This window comes from Pipistrellus hanaki (assembly GCF_964339955.1).
Source record: "Pipistrellus hanaki genome assembly, chromosome: 6".
In the NCBI taxonomy this organism is placed as follows: domain Eukaryota; kingdom Metazoa; phylum Chordata; class Mammalia; order Chiroptera; family Vespertilionidae; genus Pipistrellus; species Pipistrellus hanaki.
The window spans coordinates 60834113-60857311 of record NC_140508.1 but is presented as its reverse complement, the minus strand read 5'-3'; the positions used below and the strand labels follow the sequence as shown (position 1 = coordinate 60857311).

At 40.2% G+C, this 23199-nt stretch overlaps 1 protein-coding gene across 1 annotated transcript in view; it reads right to left on the bottom strand.

Moving 5' to 3' along the window:
- Positions 1–23199, bottom strand: part of RAB31 (RAB31, member RAS oncogene family) — a 107427-nt gene that overhangs the window by 32942 nt on the left and 51286 nt on the right. Inside the window, exons 3-5 of the mRNA XM_084887772.1 lie at positions 21164–21245; positions 5798–5869; positions 2820–2926 (exon numbers count right to left, since the gene is read on the bottom strand). Of these exons, the coding sequence (XP_084743898.1) occupies positions 2820–2926; positions 5798–5869; positions 21164–21245 (261 nt within the window). The remainder of the gene's footprint in view (positions 1–2819; positions 2927–5797; positions 5870–21163; positions 21246–23199) is intronic.

Genomic DNA, 23199 nt, shown 5'->3' with positions numbered 1-23199 from the left:
CACCTAGGATATATGGGATATTTTATTGCTCCTAAGTATAAGCCAGTACAGCATGTTACTGGACAAAACAGCATGAGATTAAATCAAGCACAAGAGAAAATGATACAAAACTGGAAGTAACTGTACATGAGCATGATGTTTCTTTGTAGGATGACGGAAATGTTCTAAAATTGGATGTCATAATGACTGCATAACTCTATAAATATGCTAACATTGATTGACCTGTATACTTCAAACAGGTACATTTTATGGTTTATAAGTAATCTTAATAAAAATATTAACACTTAAATGTTTACATTTACTAGCATCAAACTGGTTTTTCTTGTTGACTTAACCAAATGTTTGAAGGAGAATTACAAAGGGAATCATTTCTTTCTGCATGATTCAATAACTTTGAGTATAATAAAAGATACATATTCCACACTTTAAACTACAACTGCAGGGTCTTAGAAGCCACATTCAGACCTCACTGAGGCCAAACTGGAAGAGAAAGGGCATCATGTTACCCAGAGAACTAGGACTCCTGTGACAGTGGCCCACATCGTCTCCACTGGATGTAGTAGCTGGGATGTGGTCTTGAATTGTCTCCCATTGGGCATGGAGGGGCTGTGAGTGAATCTGTGGTTAGACGTGAGATGCATGAATTTTGCATTATGAAAACTGTACATGTAGGAATTGGCTAGCACAAAGCAGAATGCTTGCTGAGGAGAACCCTATACAGTGCATATAAGCTGAATTTTACCCTCAGAAACAGTGTCTTTAGGTGCCAGTAGCCAAGCCAACATGTCACATACATGTTTTGTCTGCCAGGCTGTACTTTACTAGAAACTGCCCCTCTTCCAAACTAGTCACCCTCCCATTCCTGAAGTTATGGTGGGAAAAATAATTTTGTATTACCTAAGTCCCCTCCCTTGACCACAAATGCCTTATCATGATGGGAAAATCCTTCCATAGGAATGACTATAAACAGAGATTGCCAGAAACTAAAAGTGGAATAAGTGGCATACCAGGGCTAAAGGCAGCTCTGTTTTACCATGTGGGACTGGTACCTTCCAATAACACCCCCCCCCCTTTTTTTTCACCTGAAATTAATTTCAATTGGGTTTTGGTTCCCTGTAACCAAATAATTCCATTCAAGTTTAAATCATTTTCTGTGTAGATTCTAGTCTGTCAGCTCTCCCACAATACACAAGGCTTAGTTCACTTAAAGTTACACTATGGTACGGCTTAATACAGTTCAATGGTGTCACATGATAGCGCCTTCTCTCAGCAAAGGCTATCTCTACCCACCCGGACCACCCCCTCCTAAGGACAAAAGTTATACTGGGAACACTAGACAAGTAAACTGCTGTAGGATTACAGTAAAGAAGGTAGGGATCTGAGGAGGTAAGTCTGGGGAGTTTGTCCAGCCCCCAGAAAAAACAAATGATTAATTGGTGTTGATGGCTGTTATTATAACCCAACCCAATGCAATGTGATATAAAGCTTTTTGAAATCCCAAAGAAACAGAGCAATTTGTTGAAAGCCATGTTAAGAGCTTTTGCAAGATCTTTTTTCACTGTTATTTAACTTTGGTTTAATCATATTTGGATTAGCAAAACCCGGAGCATGATGCCATTGTCTTTATGAAAATCAACTACTGGAATTGCTGAGAATTAAATTAACCAGAGGAGCCGAAACCGGTTTGGCTCAGTGGTAGAGCGTCGTCGGTCTGTGGACTGAAAGGTCCCGGGTTCGATTCCAGGCAAGGGCATGTATGTTGGCTGTGGGCACATCCCCAGTAGGGGATGTGCAGGAGGCGGCTGGTCGATGTTTCTCTCATCAACGTTTCTGGCTCTCTCTCTCTCTCTCTCTCTTTCTCTCTCTCTCTCTTCTTCTCTGTAAAAAATCAATAAAATATATTAAAAAAATAAAATAAAATAACCAGAGGAATGGAGACAACCCAAATTCTCTATTTTTCTTTCATAAAATTTTTATTGAGTAAAAATAAGTAGCTTATCAGGCTAGATAAAGTTATCATCAAATCTCTCGCCCATTTGTGTGTCTACAAATATCTCTCCATGTTTAAAAATTAAACAATCCAGTGTTTTTGGGACAAGCCAAAATGTTCATATATGATGGGTCACGTTCAGATCTTAGAACAAAACAGTGATATTCAGACTTTATACATCTGTCACTTGAGTATAGAAATAAAACAAACAGGGATGTGTGGAAAACGTTAAGAATCCCTCACTGGCTGATGTGGCTCAGTTCGTTAGAACATCGTCCCATACACCAAAAGGTCATGGATTCAATTTCTAATTTCTAATCAGGTTTCAGGTTCAGGTTCCAGTGGGGTTGCTTATGAGAGGCAACTGATCAATGTTTCTCTCTTACATTAATGTTTCTCTCCATCTCCCCTCCTCTCTCTTTAAAATCAATAAAATCATATCCTCAGGTGAGAATTAAAAAAAAAATCTAACTCTCCTTACCATATGCAAGTTACTAAAATGATGATTGTAGTAACAATGACAATAATAATGAAAGGTAACAATAAAAGTAATAAAACCATGTAGCCCAAAACATTTAGTATCAGGGATGTAACTGTGCTGTAAGTAGGAGGTTTTATATTAATATTCATTACTGTGTGGTCCATCAAATTTGCATTTCCCTCCTATTTTCCCTTAATTCTACTCTTAATATCACCTTGACCATCACAAGTGAATTACTATTGATTGAATTATTACTCTGAGGATAATACAGGCATGACAGCTTTTTACATGTAGACATTCAGGGATAGAGGATATTAACTACACACAAAAATTTTAAATGCATCTTACCTAATATCTGAGAGATCACATTTGTTTCCAGCGATAGCCATGACAATGTTTTCTGGACCATGTTCTTTCAGTTCTTTCACCCATTTCTTCAAGGTATGGAATGAGTCCTAAATCCAAATGATAAATCAAGCATTGGAAAGACCCATCAACACACTAGAGTTATGTGTTCCTAACATAATGCTATGCACATAATCCTGTGTAATTCTATACACAGTATTTCAACCAAGTAGAAATACAAACCCAACACATTTTAATGGAGAAAAATATTTTCAGGAGGCTCATGTAGATCAATAAACTACTCCTATCTTGATACACATTTTAATATTAGCTAAATTATACTTAAATAGCCTATAAAAGGTTTCCTTTTCTAAAACTGGAACTTGATAAAGTTAAGAGATATAATCTTAACCAATGTCACCCCAGTAAATTTAATAAAAATATTTCTGTGAAAAATACAAATAAAACTGAAAGCAAGCAAGGAAAAAAAAAAACTTCATAAACATGGACAATAGTGTGGTGGTTACCAGAGGGGAGAGGGATGAGGGGCTAGTAGAGGGTAAAGGGGGTCAAAATACAGTGACGAAGATTTGACTTTGAGTGGTAAATACAGTGCAATTACACATGATGTATCAGAGTTGTACACTTGAAACCTATATAATTTTATTAACTAATGTCACCACAATAAGTTTAACTTAAAAAGCAATAATAGCTTCATTAAAAATAAAAAAAAAACAGCCGAGACCGGTTTGGCTCAATGGATAGAGCGTCGGCTTGGGGACTGAAGGGACCCGGGTTCGATTCCAGTCAAGGGCATGTAGCTTGGTTGCGGGCATATCCCCAGTAGGGGGTGTGCAAGAGGCAGCTGATCGATGACTCTCTCTCATCGATGTTTCTAACTCTCTATCTCTCTCCCTTCCTCTCTGTACAAAATCAATAAAATACATTTTAAAAAAATAAATAAATAAATAAACAGTAAAATATATATATAAAAAAAAGTATAGCTTCGACTTAGCATGAAAAAGGACTAAGTCATAGGACTAAGACAATGTTCATGCTTACCTCAGGAAAGAAAAAGAAATCTCTCTCTCTCTCTCTCTCTCTCTCTCTCTCTCTCTCTCTCTCTCTGTCACACAAACACACAAATTTTAGTCTGTTTTCCTTTCTGTCCTTTACTCACAACTGTCCTCCAGGAAACAAGCCAAGGCAGACACCACGTTTAGGTAAAAGTGGTCAGGAGCTCCTGGAGGGTACCGGTAACTGTGATGACTCATTAAACTAGCAGTCCTGTGCACTGAGTCAGCGCTCCAGGAGTGGGGGAAAAAATGTCAGCAAACCACTGCAGTCAGTTGTTGATATCCTGGATCCTCAATGTGAATACTGAAAGCATACTTATATGTACACAAACACACTCTCCTTGGCATTTATGTAGTGTCATTGAGACATTAATAAAAGGTAAATCTTTTATAATTATAAAGCATGCAGAACTTAAAAAATAATTTTCCTTTTCCTAAAAAGCTGACATTCTGGACAACAGTACTAGCAGACATAACCCTGCCTCTACAGGCAAACAGTCAATTTTAAAAATGAATGTTGCCCTAGCAGGTTTGGCTCAGTGGACAGAGTGTCAGCCTGCAGATTGAAAGGTCCCAGGTTTGATTCTGGCCAAGGGCACTTGCCCAGGTTGCAAGCTCAATCCCAGATAGAGGGCATACAGGAGAAGCCAATCGATGATTCTCTCTTATCACTGATGTTTCTATCCCTCTCTCTCTTCCTCTCCTAAATAACTAACTAACTAACTAACTAACTAAATCCTATATATAAAGGCCTAAAATGCTAAGTGTCTGGTCCTCCAATTGGCCTTTCAACCAATCAAAGCATAAGATGCTAATGATATGCTAAGACTGCTCACTATGACATGCACTGACCACCAGGGGCCATGCAGTAGACCAGTCACTATGATGTGCACTGACCATCAGAGGGCAGACACTCTGACTGGTAGGTTAGTTTGTTGCTGGGATCAGGACTGAGAGAGATGGGCCAGACATAACCTGGACACAAAGGCTGGCCAACCTCCTGCGTCCCTCCCCAGCCCCGATCATGCACCAGTAGGGTCCTTTGGCCTGTGCCCTCTTGCAATCTGGGACCCCTCAGGGGATGTCAGAGAGCCAATTTTGGCCCAACAGTAGAATGACCAGTTGCTATGATATGCACTGATCACCAGGGGGCAGACACTCAACACAGGAGTGGTGGTCAGTGCACTCCCACCAGGGGAGTGCCGCTCAGCCAGAAGCCAGGCTCCCAGTTAGGGAGCACAGTGGGGGTTGCAGGAGCCTCTCCCACCTTTGCAGCAGCACTAAGGATGTCTGACTGACAGCATAGGCCCACTCCCCTAAGTCGGACATCCCCTGAAGGCTCATGGATTGTGAGTGGATGAAGGCCGGGCTGAGAGACCCTCCCCCAGGGCACAAATTTCGTGCACCAGGCCTCTAGTAAATAAATAAATAAGAATGTTCACTGTTGTTTATTTAAGTTAGCAGATAAACCTGGAATCTGCTGAAACCTGTTTGGCTCAGTGGATAGAGCGTCAGCCTGTAAATTAGAGGGTCCCGGGTTCGATTCTGGTCAAGGGCATGTGCTTTGGTTGTGGGCACATCCCCAGTGGGGGGTATACAGGAGGCAGCTGATCGATGAATCTCTTTCATCTATGTTTCTAACTCTCTATCCCTCTCTCTTCCTCTCTGTAAAAAATCAATAAAATATATATATTTTTAAAAACAAACAAACAAAAAACCCTGGAATCTTCCTTACATACAGGTGAAATAAACTCAATATCTAGTGTTCATTATCTCTGACAACCACATTATGAAATCTCATTCCAGGCTACTGTCAAGATTTAAGCAGTGAAATCTCTTCTTTGGTCTTTCTAAGAGAGAGAATCACCATAAATGACATCTAAATTCTAAGGGTGACATGCTTACCTGTTTGGTAATATCATACACTATGACAGCTGCAGCGGATCCACGATAGTACATGGGAGCCAAGGAATGGAACTGTTTAGGAATAATAAATAGTTTTAGGCCAAAGTGAACACATTTTATGCAACCCCAGATTAAATATAAAACTTTACTCTACAGCATCCCTAGAAGATCCCTGAATCCCCCCTAGAATTTTCCCGAGATTCCTATCAGATATGAATTTTTCTCCTCGACTGCACATATACATTTATGGTTTACAGACCATGAAATTCACTCTTGGGCAAAGGCCAAAAATAAATTTCCTTTTAAATGTTAATATCCTATGAATTGTCTTTTCTCTGCTGCTCATCACTTATTTAATATGGCTGACCCAGGGCAATCTTATTAGAATTACACAGCAGTAAGTAAAAGATGCTTATCAAGAAGAGGAAGAGAGGAGACTGCACGGATCACAAGACTTGCAATGAGCCATTAATGAGGAACATTGCAGCAAGGGCACCTCGGCAACCGCCCTCGGGTCTGGGTGGCTGCATCCCTCCACCACACGACAAATGGTGAGAGCGATGAGCTCCATTCCAGAATGGGAACAAAGCAAGTCTCGCTGGTCACTGGAATCATTTATCCCTAAGCAGGATACATATAGATCTTATGTACATTTGAAGAATGTATTGTAGAATATATTTGACTATATTGTGGAGGGGTTTTGAAAGTCAATAAGAAAAAGATAATTCAGCTCAACAAAAAAATGGACAAAGGTGATAGATAGACGATGATAGATAGATAGAGATAGGTCAAAGAGGAAGAGATATAAATTGCCAAAGAATATTTTAAACCATGTCCAATTATGCTAAAATAAAAGTAATCATGAGGCATTTATATGCTTATTAAATATTCAAAAGATTTATCATATCCAGTCAGTGTGGAATTGGTAAGGGAGGCACTAAACTACATGGAAATGCATTTTAAAACTTTCTTATAAAAAGATGCTAAATATCATTGAATATCAGGGAAATGCAATTCAAAACCACGATGAGATATCACCTCACATCTATTAGGTTGGCTATTATCAAAACAAACAAACAAAAACCCCAAACGCTAACAAATGTTAGTGAGGATGTGGAGAAAAGGGAACCCTTGTAAACTGTTGGTGGGGATGTAAATTGGTACAGCCATTATGGAAAACAGTATGGAGGTTCCTCAAAGAATTACAAATAGGACTACCATAGGATCCCTTTGGGGTATATACATAGCCTAGATAAATGAAATCAGTGCCTCAAAGAGTTATCTGCACTCCCATCTTCATTGCAGTATTAATCACAATGGACAAGACATGGAAACAACCTAACTGTTCATCAACCAATGAATGGATAAGAAAATGTATATGTATGTCTGTGTATACGTATATTTATATGTATACTAGGAGCCCAGTGTGCAATTTGAAATCGCGTGGCGCCATCCACCCTCAAGTCACTGGTCTGGCCCTGCCTCCCTCCCCAGGCCCCACAGCAGCTGTGGCCACTGCAGGTCCAGCCCTCCCTCTCTCTCCAGCCTCTCTGCAGCTGCTGCCGATCAGGACCTCGATCAGGACCTCGCGCAGTGAAGCTACGAGGAAGCTCCTGCCACCCCGCCCCCAATTCTGTGCGCACAACTTCCTCCTGTCCTGTTGACCCATTACAGCGTCCCGGTTAATTAGCATATTTCTCTATTTTATAGATATGTATACAGATATAATGGAATATTATCCAGCCTTATAAAAGGAGTGCCTGCCATTTTCAACAATGTGAATGAGCCTAGAGTACATCATGTTAAATGAAATAAGCTAGACACCAAAAGAAAAACACTGCATGATTTCACTTACATATGGAATCTAAAAAAAGTCAAATATATAGAAGCAGAAAGTAGAGGTTTTTAGGGAGGATGGAAGATGTTGGCCAAAAGGGACAAGTTTGTAGTTACGTTAGATGAATAAGTTATAGAGATGTAATGTACAACACGATGACTATCCTATATAATCCTATATAATAAAAGGCTAATATGCAGAATGACCAGTCACTATGATGCGCATTGACCACCAGGGGGCAGACGCTCAATGCAGGAGCTGCCTCCTGATGGTCAGTGTGCTACCATGGGAGGAGCACCACACAGCCAGAAGCCAGGCTCATGGTTGGCAAGTACAGCAGCAAGTACAGTGAGAGCCTCTCACACCTCCGCAGCAGTGCTAAGGATGTCCAACTGCCGACTTAGGCCCGCTCTCCACAGGGAGCAGGCCAAAGCCATCAGTCAGACATCCCCCGAGGGCTCCCAGACTGCGGGAGGATGCAGACTGGGCTGAGGTTCCTTCCCCCGACCCCTTCCCTCGAGCTGTTGTAATGGGTCAACAGGACAGGAGAAAGTTGCGTGTGCAGGAAGTTGCACATTTCATGCACCGGGCCTCTACTAGTTAATAATAGTATGTTAAATCTGGAAATTTACCAAGAAGCTAGATTTCAGATGTTTTCACAACTAAGAAAAGGTAAGAAGATATGCTAATTACACTGGCAATAGTAATCACTTTACTATGTATACATACATCAAATCATCATGTTGTATACCTAAAATATATATGAATTTTTTTTTTTTTAAGAAACACCTTCTTTCAAAGCCACTGTCAGTAATATATAGCAAAAATTTAAATATGCAAACTGGTTAAACCAGTATTTCCATTTGATAGAACATATACTAGAGTGATCTTCATACACACAAAGATACCATCTTGGTTGCACATGGGAACAAATATTATGAAATCAACCTAGATTAATCACAGAGAATGCACTAATGGTATATGTATGTAAGGGAATATTCCACAACAATTAAAATGATGAGGAGGATTTTTATTTCTGGGAAAAGGTATCTCTGACATACTGTTAAGTAAAAAAACAGATTCAAAGTAGCATATGCAGCATAATATAATTTAAGTAAAATGTGTGTAGGTGTCTATGTGTACAGGTATAAAATTCTTCTCAAAATGTTAATAGTGATTTGTACATTTTCCTTACAAGAGTTTGAATACTATACATTTTTACAATGATTTTTAAATAAATTGGTTTTTAACTTGTTTAAAAGTAGCCACTTTTATTGGGGAGTAGGAGAGGGTATAGGGAGGGAAGGAAGCTAGAACAGATCCTGAAGCTTTTCCAGCAATCAACAAAAGCATCACTCATTCATTTTTATTTTCCCCCTAATATTTATCCTGGAATATGTACTTGCCAAACTGAAATGATCCTATTTGGAAATCTGAGGCACATCAGTCCCCCATGTTTCCCTTTCATGGTTCCCCCATTATTGCTAGTGCAGCTCACACAGAGTGGACAGAAGCAGGCAACTCTTGCCCTACTCCATGCCTTCATGTGCGTCGCTACCTTAACAAGAAGCTGGTGCCTCTGTGGTGGTCGGGCTGGATGAAGCTCAGGATGAACTCAGGAGTTCCCAGCTGAAGGGCCTGGGCCACTTGCCAGGACTCACCAGAGGACAGCAAGCCATTTCCACGGGTGCCTTTCCATAGCTACTGACTGCCCAACACTGTGTTTGTTGTCATTTTAATCCCCTTTGGCAATGCACTACACATGTAGTAAACAAAATAAAAATTTCTGCCCAGACGAAGAAAAATACCACAATGTATATCTGAAACAGTCCTGCTTTGCTAAGGGTAAGGGAATGCATATAAAAGTGTCCTTGTAGCGCGATCATATAAAATCTTTATCTTTTCAAAATAGCCTCCATATAAGACTGGTCCATTTAAACACATCAAATAGGAGAATCAGTAAAAAACATGTATCTCAAAAATCAAGATACACGTGGACTCAAGCACAAAGAGGGACACACCGTGGCTATCTCCTAAGACAGAGTTCATTTTCAGCTGTAGGACCACGAACTGAATCCAAAATGGCCACTGGTGTGCTGGCCTCATGAATTATTGAACAGGTCTTCGTATATAATGCATTGCTTGTGTTTTTCTTCCTCCAAATGGAATCATTCTGAAATAAATCTGTTGGTGAAGCCACTTACACGACTTTATTGCCGGGGACTTGGGAGTTTTAATGACTTCAAGTTCGCATCTCGGTTCTAAAACCCGATAATGCATTGACCAAAGGATAATACTTGTGGTGGACAATAGGATAAATCACTTCCAGCCTACAATGTACATACTTTTCCTCCTACAAATATAAAACAAAAGCACCACAATCAGCATATTCAACATGACATAAGCACTCCCATAAAAGATTTTTTTTTCTGGGAACAAAGTTCACAATCAGGAGAAGTTGATAAAATAGTTTTAAATCTCACCTTGAAATTTATTTGAAAATTAGCAAAACAGATGCCAATTCAAAATCCTTTCTTCCCTAACTATCAAACAGAGTATATGTAATACCAAATTAAAGTTTTTAGAGAACTCTTAGAAGAAACACAGGAAATTGTGAAAAGCCAATTTGTCCTCTCAAAAGAAATGGCTGTTTGTGTCCTTAGTATGTGTGAATACTTGTAGGTCTTTTTTTTTTTTAATGTTTTTATTCATTTTTAGAGAGAAAAAATGGGGGGAGGGAGAGAGAGAGAGAAGCATGAATATGAGAAACATCTATTGGTTGCCTCTTGCACAGGATAATGCTCAACCAATAGAGCCACACCAGCCAGGGCAAATGCTTGTTTTTTCATTGCTGACTGTCTACAGCAGGGGTGGAGAATGTCCTGAGAAATTAGTTGGTCTGGCCCTGCCAAGGCATTATGGGTGAGTTAATGAAATGTTTGATCAAATATAGCAGGCTAATTTTTAAGTTGATAATTTTGTATGGCCCAGGAATGATATTATAAACATCCAAATGGCCCTTGGCAGGAAAAAGGTTCTCTGTCCCTGGTCCACAGGATAAGAGAGAAGAGAATGGCCTTCGAGCTCCTTAGGCGCTCAGCTTTGACAGATGGATGCTAATAACCCTGTCCCCACTTTCATCATCTGGTAGAAGCAACTGGCCAATGTATTTTGAGAGCATTGAAAACGTTCAGACGCTTTGATTCAACAATTCCACTTCTGAAGAGAATAACCAGAGATGATCACAAAGTAACCAGAATTCATTGTAGAATGATCAATAATGCTGAAAAATTGGAACCACCTTTAATGCCTAACCATTGGGGACTGAAATCATAAATTTGGCTTAACAATATAATGGACTATTGGCAGCAATTAAACTCAGGTCTCTGAAGAACATGAAATGGCACAGGAGGAAAGATGGCCTCGTCTGGCATTTTCCAAAGGTCTTCTGCAGAACCCTGTATTCTTGAGATGCTTTCTGGGGGGGAAACAGCTTTTTAGCCAAATAAGTTTGAGAAACACTACATATAACAATGTTCCCCGGAGACTTACAAGATATTATTAGTACCTTAGAAAAATACCTATAGTAAAAAAAACCACTTGATTTTATGGAGGCCTTATCTGCAACACAAACCTCCCTTCTTCTTATCTCACACTATCGTGTGTGTGTGTGTGTGTGTGTGTGTGTGTGTGTGTGTGTACTCAGCACTCATTATTCTAAGAAATCTCCTAATCCCTTAGACCACCCAATCTGCTTCAGGCAAAATTCCTTAAACGCAGGTTTGTGGCATCAGAAATTCCACAGCAGCAAAACTCGGCATGTCAAGAATGAGCAGTGGTGGAAAATACACGAAGTTTCCAAACAAGGACAGGCTCCAGCTGGGTTTGGCCTTCCCAGATGAGGATTATCCAGGCCCCATGTCTCAGGCATCAGGTCCAGGAACTTGCAGGGATAGGTTCTATATTATGATTATCGGAGAACGCTCTGTCCCTGGGGAGTGGCTTCAAAGCATCCTGAGAGCCAGTGCTGGTCTATCTCAGGAGCCAGTGCACAATCAGAAAGGTTAGCCCTCCCACAGAACACTGGGGCCATGCACAGTCAAGGGCAGAAGCCAAAACATCCTGAGGGCCATTGGGATTCAAACAAGGAGGGAAGCGGTAGAGGAAAATTCCTGACATTCCCGACATTCTCAGCTGGCAAAAGTTGAATGGAAAAACCGTTGCTGAATGTTCTCTCTGTGCCATTCAGAAGAACGCCCCTGACTTTCACACAGACCCTCTCTCTCCACAGAAGAGCAAAGAGTCTGTTTCATATGCTTACTCAGATGTCCTAAAGCCTAACAGTATATAAAGTTGAACAGAAAAGGGGCTGGGAGACTACAGCGCGCTGAACTATTAACAGTGTTTATTTCTGAATAATTCCATACAGGCAGACCACCATTTATCTTAATATTTCTAATTTTTTTAAAAAAAAATGTTAACAGGACACGGTACTTTTGCAATGAGAAGAGGCCTTCCTCCTTTCTTTTTACTTTTGCCCTTTAAGGTGCCAATTATCAAATAGCTTCCTCAGCATTCAGGAATCGAAGGAATGAAGCTAAGTACCAGGATGGGGTGGGGCGTAGAGGTGACCTGACATGCGTTTGATTCCATGGACCAGGTGCTGTGCAAATTTTTTGTAGGAGAAAATGACCCAGCATCAATCCAAACACTTTTCCATTAAGAAGGTGTTGTGGGGGACGGCATGGGTTAGTTTCTTTTAAAAGACAAGGCAATGAACTGGCATAGTTTGATGCCTAGAATAATGTATAAAACAAGAATCAAGGTTGTGAAATGCTATTGAAATTCATTTTTTCCTGCCCATGAGTACCCAACGGCAGGCAAATGGAATATCCTAAGAGTTCCAGAACTAGGGCCCACCCCACCCACAGCCACCGTTTTACGCCCCTGGAGGAAATGCCATTCAGGTTGGTCATGTCTCTCCTTCTCTCTTCTCTGCTAAGGTTGGTTTAGACTCTCATCCTTTGCCCTCCTGTTCCATGTAAATGTCCAACTTTGAGATAAGTCTCCCTGCAGAATGGGACAACAGGCAAACAACACCAGGACCACGCCCAAACAGGCAAACATCACTAGGGAACAAGCCCGAACAGGACAGACTCACTCCTCACTCCTTTCCCCAGCCCATGCCGTCTTGCTTTGACTGCAATCCAGAAGTTTCCATCAGAGCATTTAGATATTGCAGTGGCCTCCACGCTGGCTACACAATAGTCAGAAGAACCCTGGTGTGTTTTTTTTAATATAATATGTTTTATTGATTTTTTACAGAGAGGAGGGGAGATGGATAGAGTTAGAAACATCGATGAGAAACATCAATCAGAAACATCGATCAGCTGCCTCCTACATACTCCCTACGGAGTATGAGCCCGAAACCAAGGTATATGCCCTTGACTGGAATCGAACCTGGGACCCTTGAGTCCACCGGCCAACGTTCTATCCACTGAGCCAAACCGGTTAGGGCAGGACCCTGTTTTTAACAGCTGATTTTATTTACCTCAAGTATGTCAAACTCACGGCCCATGGGCTGCATGTGGCCCACAAGGAGTATTTTTGTAGCCCAGACAATATAATGGTATGTAAAAAACATTTTAATAAAAATTTTGTAACTTAATTTTTACACTATCCTGTTATACATAGTTATTAATAACAAACTACAACGTTCCCTAATGACTGATGACTATAATCGTGTTGCATTCATTTCCCTTACAAGCCTTACGCACAGGTGCACCATTTCTCTCCACTAATACCAGCAGCGAATATTTTAGCAGCGAATTGCCATGTTATTAGTCTTGGACTGACTTGTCGGTATGTGCAACAGGAAATTTTTTGCTTTTGGACAACAAGAAAAATAGCTTTATTTGCATTGCACTTATTAATCTGTGCAGTTATTCAGTGTCTGGTAAGTTAATGTTCAAGAAAAAATATTAATTTTTATTAAAATGTTCTATTATTTTATGTTAACATTTATTTCATCCCTTTGTATTCAGCATGTCTCTATCGAAATAAACCTACCTTTCTATGAAAATTGAAGCTTTTGTTCTTTTGTGGCCTACATAAACTTAAACCTTGTTTATTTGGCCCGTGTTAACCTTTGAGATTGACATGTTTGATTTGCATAGACCAGTGGTCAACAAACTGCGACTCTGTTAACTACTAAGTTTGCCAACCACTGACATAGACCATTAAATCTACTTTCAACATTTTATTATAGAAATTTTCAAACATATACACAAGAAGAGAGCATAATATGATGCACGTCCACTTTCTCATCCCCTAGGCTCAAGATCATCCCTAACACCTCATCCCTGGCATGTTCCTACCTTCTCTTCACTTCCCACCCACTCTACCAGTGAAATCTTCTGAAGCAGACACTTAATATCATATCATGCTAATTGTAAAGCAGAGTAATTTCTTCAAATAAAAGCCAAATTGTGTCATTTTCCTGTTCATACTTATTAATCATAAAATCCAAACTCTGTACTATGGTGTCTAAGGCCCTAGACACTAGAACACTAGCCCCCTCTCCTGTTTACCTCCAGCCTCTGGCCTCTTCTCTGCTCCGACACAAGCCTCAACGCCTTCCCATGTACCTTCCCCCAATCTGGACCCTGCTCCCCTCAACATCCACAAGGCTCACTCCCTCGTTTCATCACACCTTTTCTCAACTGCCACTTCCTCTGAGAACCCATCCCTGACCCCCTATCGAGGCCACAGCAGGGACTCATATATAATGACTAAAAACATGATGAATCAATAACCCTGTCAAGGCAGGTAGACGATAGGGCTGTTCTCATTTTATAGATGAGGAAATAGGCTCAGAATGGTTAAGTAAATTGCCCACAGACACCCAGCTCCTCTATGTTAGAACTAGAGCTTGAACACAGGAATGCTAACAACAAATCCCATGCTTTGTCCACCCCTCAGTTGCTTCTCTGAAACAAAACATTGCTTAAGATGATGAAATTAAGATTTAGCTTATGCCGAATTTACTCATTTATGTGACAAGTATCTACTGACCACTTGATACATGACAGGGGGAGATTGTCCTAGATGGTCTAGGTGGGCCCACTGTCAACCCAATGGCCCTAACTGGTGGAAAAGGGAGGCAAGAAAGTCAGAGAGATTTGAAGATGCTGTGCTGCTGATTTTGAAGATAGAGGAAGGGGCCACTAACCAAGGAAAACAGGCAGTCTCTCCAAAAGAGGCAAGGAAAGTGATTCTTCCCGGAGCCTCCAGAAAGGAACACAGCCTTGACTGTAGTTTATTTTGGCCATAAGACTCATCTTGGACTTCAGCCCTTCAGAACTGCGAGAGAAGGAATATACTAAATGTGTGGTCATCTGTTACAGCAGCCACAGGAAACAAACAGAAAAGGGGAAGAAGGTAAGATCCCTGGCCTCAAAAAGTGAATGCTTTCTTGGAGTGAAGGATGCAGTCAGACTGCCTTCAAAAGGGCTGCTCTGGATACAAGAGTCTCCGAAGAGCAATGCCTGTGCTCTGAGGGCGCGCCAGCTGTCCCTGCTTAGATGTGTCCTTGAGCACCTCAGGAGCATGTCCTTTGGTAATTGCATGAAGTCCAGGTGCCTAATTTCCTTGTCAAGAATGAGATTCATAGGCCTCATAGTGCCCTTTGCCTGCATTTTAACCAGATTCGGGAAATTAACTGTATAAAAGAAAAAATAGGGAGAGGAGGGGACAAGAGAAAACACAACCAGGTAAAGTACTTCTGAGATGCTTAATAAATGCAACCCTACCTCACCCCCCCACCCCGATGACTATCTCCAGCTTGGATGTTGTAATCTTTGCCACGGGTCCTCTGAGAGTCAGCAGAACGGAAATTGGCATTAACCCAAAGGCACAGACAGTGTCTCACAATTAGAAGCTACGTAGGGCATCCCAGACTAAAACACACACCAGTAAAACATGGTGGCGAGCTTGTGAAGAATCTAACAGTCACCTTCCCTCCTACAGCCTGCCTGTCCCTGAGGAAGGCAAAGGGGGAGGGAACGAGGAAAACAAAGGCGTCAATGCAGAAGGGAAGTGGGCTGGGTCTACCATCAGGCAGAAGCTCATCCTTGCTTTCTAAGATCAACTCCGGGTTGAGATTCTCCTCCCCACTGTTCCTGTCTCACACTTCGCATTCCCTTTCCTTCACTCCCAGCTTTCCCATCTCACCGGGAAATATTTTTATTGTTTTCCAAAGGACTTACTAAATTTATTCTAACATGTGGACATGTCCTTCCTCCTTCTCTCCTGTCAGTGGCGTCCTGACACCCAAAGGGCAGTTCTGCGCTTAGTTCCTAATATTCGAAATGGCATCAACACCCCAAACAGCAAGGCTCTGGGGATATATGCCAGCAAAGTGGCTCCGGCTCTGCCCACACAGCTGCTAGCAGATGCCCCTCCTCAAATATCACTGCCATGCTTTCCTTCTGCAGCTGTTGTCACCAATTTTAAACTATAGCCAAATCATCTTTTAACTGAAAGCCATTCCTGAGGCTCCTTCTAAAAGAAACCGACATGGCACAGCCGTATTGATGACTATTGATCTCGTGTTTAGTAGCATACACCTAACGGCAGGCTTCTATTCTGTCTTCTGACCATGCGGGGAGGGGTGGGAGAGGGAATATTTAGAATATTTATCTCAATTTGCACTAATTAAAGGCACTGTTCTTTTGGGGAAAGAGGGGGACAGCAAAATCGTATATTGACTCTCTCTCACTGGAGGGAAGTTCTTAGGAAAACCATTCTCTAGTGGATTTGTGGGGGAAATGCCATAGGGTGAAGCATGCATTCCCCACCAACAGCAAGCTAGGAGCCAGGTTTTGAATGCGTGCTCTTTGCTGGTGGTGTGTGGAGCTGGGCCTGCGATTTCCAGTGGCTGCAAAGCAAGTGAAGGAGAAAACAAAGAGCAGCTCCCTCATTCTTCAGAGACTCCCTCAAGTCAAACTTTCTCTGACTCTCATGACCCACAGGTTGAGAACCGCTAGTAGGATCGCCTAAGACAATCGGAAACACATTTAAAGCTTTATGCAGGCAGTCTACTAGGAAGGAACGGCAGCTTAACACAGACTTCAACCAAATGAAACAAAAGAATAAAATATTAATATTTTCCATATTAGATTCTTAAAATAATGCTGCTTCTGCTGGGATGGTGTGGCTCAATGGTCGAGCATCAACCTATGAACCAGGTCACAGTTCCATCCCCGGTTGCAGGCTCGGTCCCCAAGAGGTGGCATGCAGGAAGCAGCCAATCAATGATTCTTACTCATCATCGATGTTTCTAACTCCCTCTCCTTTCCTCTCTGAAATCAACAAAAAATATATATTAAATAAGTAAATAAAATAATGTTGCTCTGATGGATCAAACCAAGGGAATGAAGCCTGAGATTCTGACATTGTAAATTCTGTTATCCCATGGATTGTGATTGTGATTTACAGCAAAAACAGAATGATTTGGAAGCACACATCTAGGAAATGAAGGTTGTATATCGTATTATGATGACAATATTTTAACAGCAGTAAGGATATTATGGATCCCAATTTAGTGGAAAAAAGAAGAAGGATGTCAAAAGAAAATGGAACGGGAAAGAAGTCTCTCTCATCTCCCCACACGAATCCTGCTGGATGGAAGATGGGAAGACAGAGCTAGGCAGGTCTATTCCTTCTCCTCTCCTGGGACCTCTCTGAGCTTCGGTACCTGCACACATCCTTCGGAGCTACTGCTGCTCCTCACAGCATAGCATGAAACAGAAACCAGCACAGCCCATCTGAAGAGGACAGGGTGAAAGCCTGCCAAAGCCCACACTCTCCTCTCTCAACATCCTTCTCCATAGCAATCAACTAATTGCACAAATCTTTAAAATGTTGAGCTTTCAACAAATTGGATTCAACAATCAATTGGAAGTGATTAAATTTCTTAAAACTTTTTTTTTTTTACAGAGGCATCCTGCGGATTAAAATTTGCCACTGAAAGAATCAAAGAACCCCCATCATATGTGATTGAATGAAACGTAAGACATCAAATCAAGAATGAAAGTTCTCTTATACAAAGAGAGGGAAGAGGAGGAGAATCCTTTCACATATCCAGTGCTCAGAGGGAAAAGTAATTTTCCAAGAATATGAATTATGCCACAAATATAACATGGAATTAGTATGGGGCAGTGAGTAGGGGGTTAACCAGAATACCATGTATGCTAGGGAGAACTTGGTTCACTCTATCCACAAATAAACAAACATTGACCAATTAATACATGCAAAGAACTGGGCTGAGCATTATCCTCCTTGGAGGACACAGATCTACAGTATGTCCTTGCATTGTCAAATCATAAATCCAAAGAGATTTTGTTGGTTTAAAATTATGAAAACTAAGGAGAACAGTAGCATATTTCTACAAAGATAAGGAGGGATACTAGAATGCACTGCACTCCAATAATTAATGAGACAGAACAAACAGCAGTAGGCACAAGCAACAGCGGGGAATTTATTTTTAGCTCAAACATTAGGCAACGTCATTACAAGCACGATTAAGTCCAGCAATAAGCTGCCAGAACGATTGAAAAATTGCCATCGCTGGAGAGATGCAAGACTGCACCAAGGGACACAAGGCAAGGACAGCCTGAGGATAACTAAGTCAGGCCTTCGAGGGTTAGAGGGCCGTGTAGACATTGCTCACTCTCTCCACAAATGTAGGTTCTACAAAGCTTTCACCTGAAATCATCATCCAAATCTCAAATGCTCATCCCTGAAGCAATGCTATGGAGTTATGTTTTGCACATATAATACTAATAATTGTAGCAATCTATAACACTAATCAGATATATTAATATAATGCTAATATAATATATATATATATATATATATATATATATATATATATATATACTATGATTCTTTTAAAAGTACAGACATAGCAATATAGTAATAGATATCTAATAGTCAGATTTTAGGAAAAGCAATCACAATAATTAGAAATACAATCATATAAAAAAAGTTTCTATTGCTGTTTTGCTTTGAGATGGTAAGTGGGCCAAACTACATAGTCACTTTAGAGTACCAAATTTCATCAAAAGCAGTAACCCTCTTGAATATTATATCAGAATAGGTAAGCAAATATCAAATACTCTGCTTACAATATACAGAAATCTCCCTGTAGAAAATGGTATTATCAAATGAAAACAGCAGGTTATGAAGCATCATGATCCCACTGACATATAATTATCAACACAGACATAGTGAGATACCCGAAGAATGGCCATTTAATGTCAATAGTGGGACTATCTGGGTAGTGACATTTTGGATAATTTTACTTTCAACTGTATAGCATTTGTGTGGTTTTTCTATCAGAACAAAACCTCAGGACCCAGACTACTGGATTCAAATTTCAGCTTTATACCATATTGACTGTGTGACCTTGAGCAAGTTATTTAACCTCTCTACGCCTCTGTGACCTCATCTGTAAATGGGAATAGAAACAGCCCCTACCTCAGAGAGCTGCGAGAGGACTAATGTGTTGGCACAGAAGGCACTCAGAACAGTGCATGGAATACAGCAAGCCCTCGGGACACAGCAGCCAGTCGTAGAAGCAGCAATAGTAAACCAGCTATTTGTAAAACAGACTTATTACATTCATTAAAAGCAGCTGCAAAAGCAACTATTTCATGGCCAAAAGTAAAAAGGGGAGCAAGAAAATTCCACTGTTTAAGTTTCATTAACAACCAAAACCCAAAAAAACTAGCAGAACAACTGCAAAGAACACAAAAGGATGTAACGAAGACGTCTCTAAGAAGACACTTTTCCCTTCAATCCGTCCCTCTCTTGTCAGGAGTCAGCGGGCACAGCTGACGAACGGAGCCACTGTTTCAGGCAGTGGCTGCATGTATGCAAGCCTGTCCTTCTAATTTAGTAGCAAGACAGAAGACATTCTAATGAGGTTAGCATTTGTAGGCCAGAAGATTTGTCCTAATTTTCTTTTCTTTCTTTTTTTTTTTTTAAAGAGATTATTTTTAAAGGCTTTAATCTATAAACGCTAGAAAGTTAGTTTTAAATGAGGACTTATATAAAAGGAAAATTATATAAACATACTCTTGTTTGCTAGAAGCTGATAATAAAAATGAAGGGTTATCCTAAACCCTGGATTCTCTTCCTTTGAGGGAGAGAGACAAGACACAGAATAAGTGCTCTGGCCAGGTGGATCAGTGGTTGGAGTGTTGTCCTGTACAACAAAGATTTCAGGTTTAATCCCCAGTCTGGGCACATACAAGAGGTAACCAATTGATGTTTCTCATACTGATGTTTCTCTCTCTCTTCCTCCCTTCCTCTTTCTTGAAAACAATTAAAAATACATATCCTTTTGTGAGAATAAAAAAATATACATAAAATATATATAAAAATAAAATATAAATGAATAATTAAGTGAATTAAATAGTATATTAGAAGGTGGTAAGAGCTCTAGAGGGAAGGAACAGGAGGGAGGTGTTGACATTTTAAATGGGGTTGGTAGAGAAGCTGACCTTTGTGTTTGGGTCAGACAAGGGAAAGTTCAACCTATCTTACTCCGTAATTATTTGCTCTGATGAAAGTTTTAATCAGCCGAAAACTCCCAGTTAAGACAAGATACTGGTTATCCCTGTGCTTCATCTATTCTGACCACCCCTTTCAACTTTGATAATATACAATCTAGTTATTACACAAATTCTGTTATAGACACCGTGTGTTGGAATTCATTATTTCACTTTTTAAAATCCAAAAGATATGAGCTTCTTATATAATCTTTTCCATAAATATTTTCAGCAAATAAAAATAATTCTACTGTTCTAGTGACCCAATGTCCACTCACCCATTTTCCAGTAAGAGAACCCAGACTTTCTTTGGGGAACTAAGCCTCTCTGACTTGCAGCCAATGTGATTCAGATAGAGTGGGTAGCTCTGGAGTAAGGATATTACCTGGTGCTACTAGTAGGAGTGCCGATCCCCACCCCCCTTACTCTCCACCCGCCCCCCCCCCCCCAACTCTTACAGCATCAAGTTCAAGAGTGAGCACGTGACCCAAATGACCAAAGAGAACTCTCAGGTGCAAAGACATAGGGCGCAACTCATGGGAAAGAAGTGCTTTCCTTCTTTAGGATGCTAAGGAGTCAGAATGCAGGCCTAGAGGTGCTTGCCACCCTTGATGAAGGGAAGAAGAGGCTCTGCCTAATGAAGCGAATCTAGAGGTAAGCCTAGCAAAGAAAAGGAATAGAGTTGTGTGCCTCTGACAATACATTTGAAGTACCTGAACTCGGCCCTGCCTTAAAAATAGGCACCCCCCTTACATTTTTCTCACAGCTGAAGAGTACATTTCCTTTTTCATTTTAATCATTTCCAGCTGGGTTTCTGTCACTTGCAACCACTGGAGTCTTGCCAAATACAAAGCACCCTTCAGAAAGTGATCTTGGTATTTTCTTTTGAAAGCCAGCAACAGGGATCCTTACCCGCTCCTGACCAGCAGTATCCCAGATGAGGAATTTGTGAAGTTCATTTCCACAAGGCACAGTTTTGGTCATAAAAGACGCCCTGAAAAAAAAACACAACAGAATCAACATCTCCACATTACCAGTTATCCTCTACAATCTTCACAAAGACTTCTGTTTCAAACAAGTTAACGTTATGCCTCGTTTTATTTAATTTAACATTAAAGTTCCAGCATCATCTTTGTCCTTGAAGGGCCACAAAGAGGAAAGGAGGGCTGTTAGGATTCTGCCAACCAAAAGAAAATACATTTTCTGTTAGTCCAGCTGGAGGCTTTAGAAGAGGAAAAAAGGCAAAGAATGTATTCAAAATACTGTTTCCAAAAACATTTATCTTCAGGTGTTGTAAGACAAGATACCTACAATCATAAAAACAAATAAAACAGTAGATTTTAAAAACTTATTATAACAATTAAGAGTTCAAGGACAGCCGGTATTTGGGCACTTTCCAGTTTGGGCCTTGTAATAGCACAAGTAAAAAAAAATTGCCTTGCCCAGACCTACGTGGCTCAGTTGGTTGGGTGTTGTCCCATGAAACAAAAGGTTGCCAATTCAATTCCTGGTCAGGGCACATCCCTGGGTTGTGGGTCGATCCTGGTAGGGGGCTTGTAGGAGGCAGCCGATCAATGTTCTGCTCTCACATCAAAGTTTCCCTCCCTCCCTCTTCCTTCTTCTCTCTCTCAATAAAAAAATCAATAAAAATATTTTTAAATAATTACCTTACATCTTTACCTATGCTATGAATCCCACACTAGCAACACACACACACACACACACAAAAAAAAATACTATCTTACTCCCATCCTACTTGCATAAATGCAGAGATAAAGATGGATAGCTTAATAAATAGTTACGCTTCCTCAACAAAAAAAGGAAGAATCTGAAATTCTTAGTAGATAATGAAACATATGGTATTTTCTTTTTACATATTTTTTATTTCCAGTATTTATAATTTTATTTAATTTAAATATATTTTATGTTCTTCATTTTATTTTCTATCACTATTTATTCCCAATATACCCTCTTCCACCTCCACCTATCCCCCTCCAACACGCTGTAATCTGTGTTCATGAGTTCTTTTTCTTTTTTTCTTTTTATTGATTTTTTTACAGAGAGGAAGAGAGAGGGATAGAGAGTTAGAAACATCAATGAGAGAGAATCATCGATCAGCTGCCTCTTGCACACCCCCTACTGGGGATGTGCCCACAACCAAGGTACATGCCCTTGACCGGAATCGAACCTGGGACCTTTCAGTCCGCAGACTGATGCTCTATCCACTGAGCCAAACCGGTTTCGGCTCTTTTTCTTTTTTGTTTATTTTCTCTTAATAAGCTTTTTCTTTGTGCTCATGAAAGATGTAAAAATTTAATGCAAGAAATGTTTAATACCCTTGACTTTTTTGTGTAATATAAAACTTTCCCATTATTAAAAACCAGCAAGCATCCCCAATAATGGGACAACCAGACATAAGAAGCCTCCTACTGTCATGGAATAAGTACATACATCTACACAGCATTCTGGCCAAAAAAAATGTTTCATCTGAATTTAGCCATGAAGAAACAGGCAAATCCAGGATGTGGAAGATTTTATAAGGTAACGGGCCTGAATGCTTCAAATAAGTCAATGTTATGAAAAGCAAACAAAACAAAAGGCATGGAGATTGTTCTAGAATCTAGATTTAGAAAGAAGCAATAAAACAATCAAATGCATTCACTATATGGACCTTGATTGGATCCTGGATTAGGAGCTAAACAGCTTAAAAGATATTTTGAGGTCAACTGGAGGAATTTAAATTTAGACTATATGTCAGATATTACCATTGAATCAAAATTAAGTTTCTGGGTATGAATAATGTTCTTATTCCTAGGTTAGATTATGTTCTTATTCTTAGAAGAAGCGTATTAGAGTTTTTAGGGGTAAAGTGTCAGGATGTCTTCCTTCACTTTCTTTTTTTTTTATTTTTTATTTTATTGAATTTTTTTACAGAGAGGAAGGAAGAG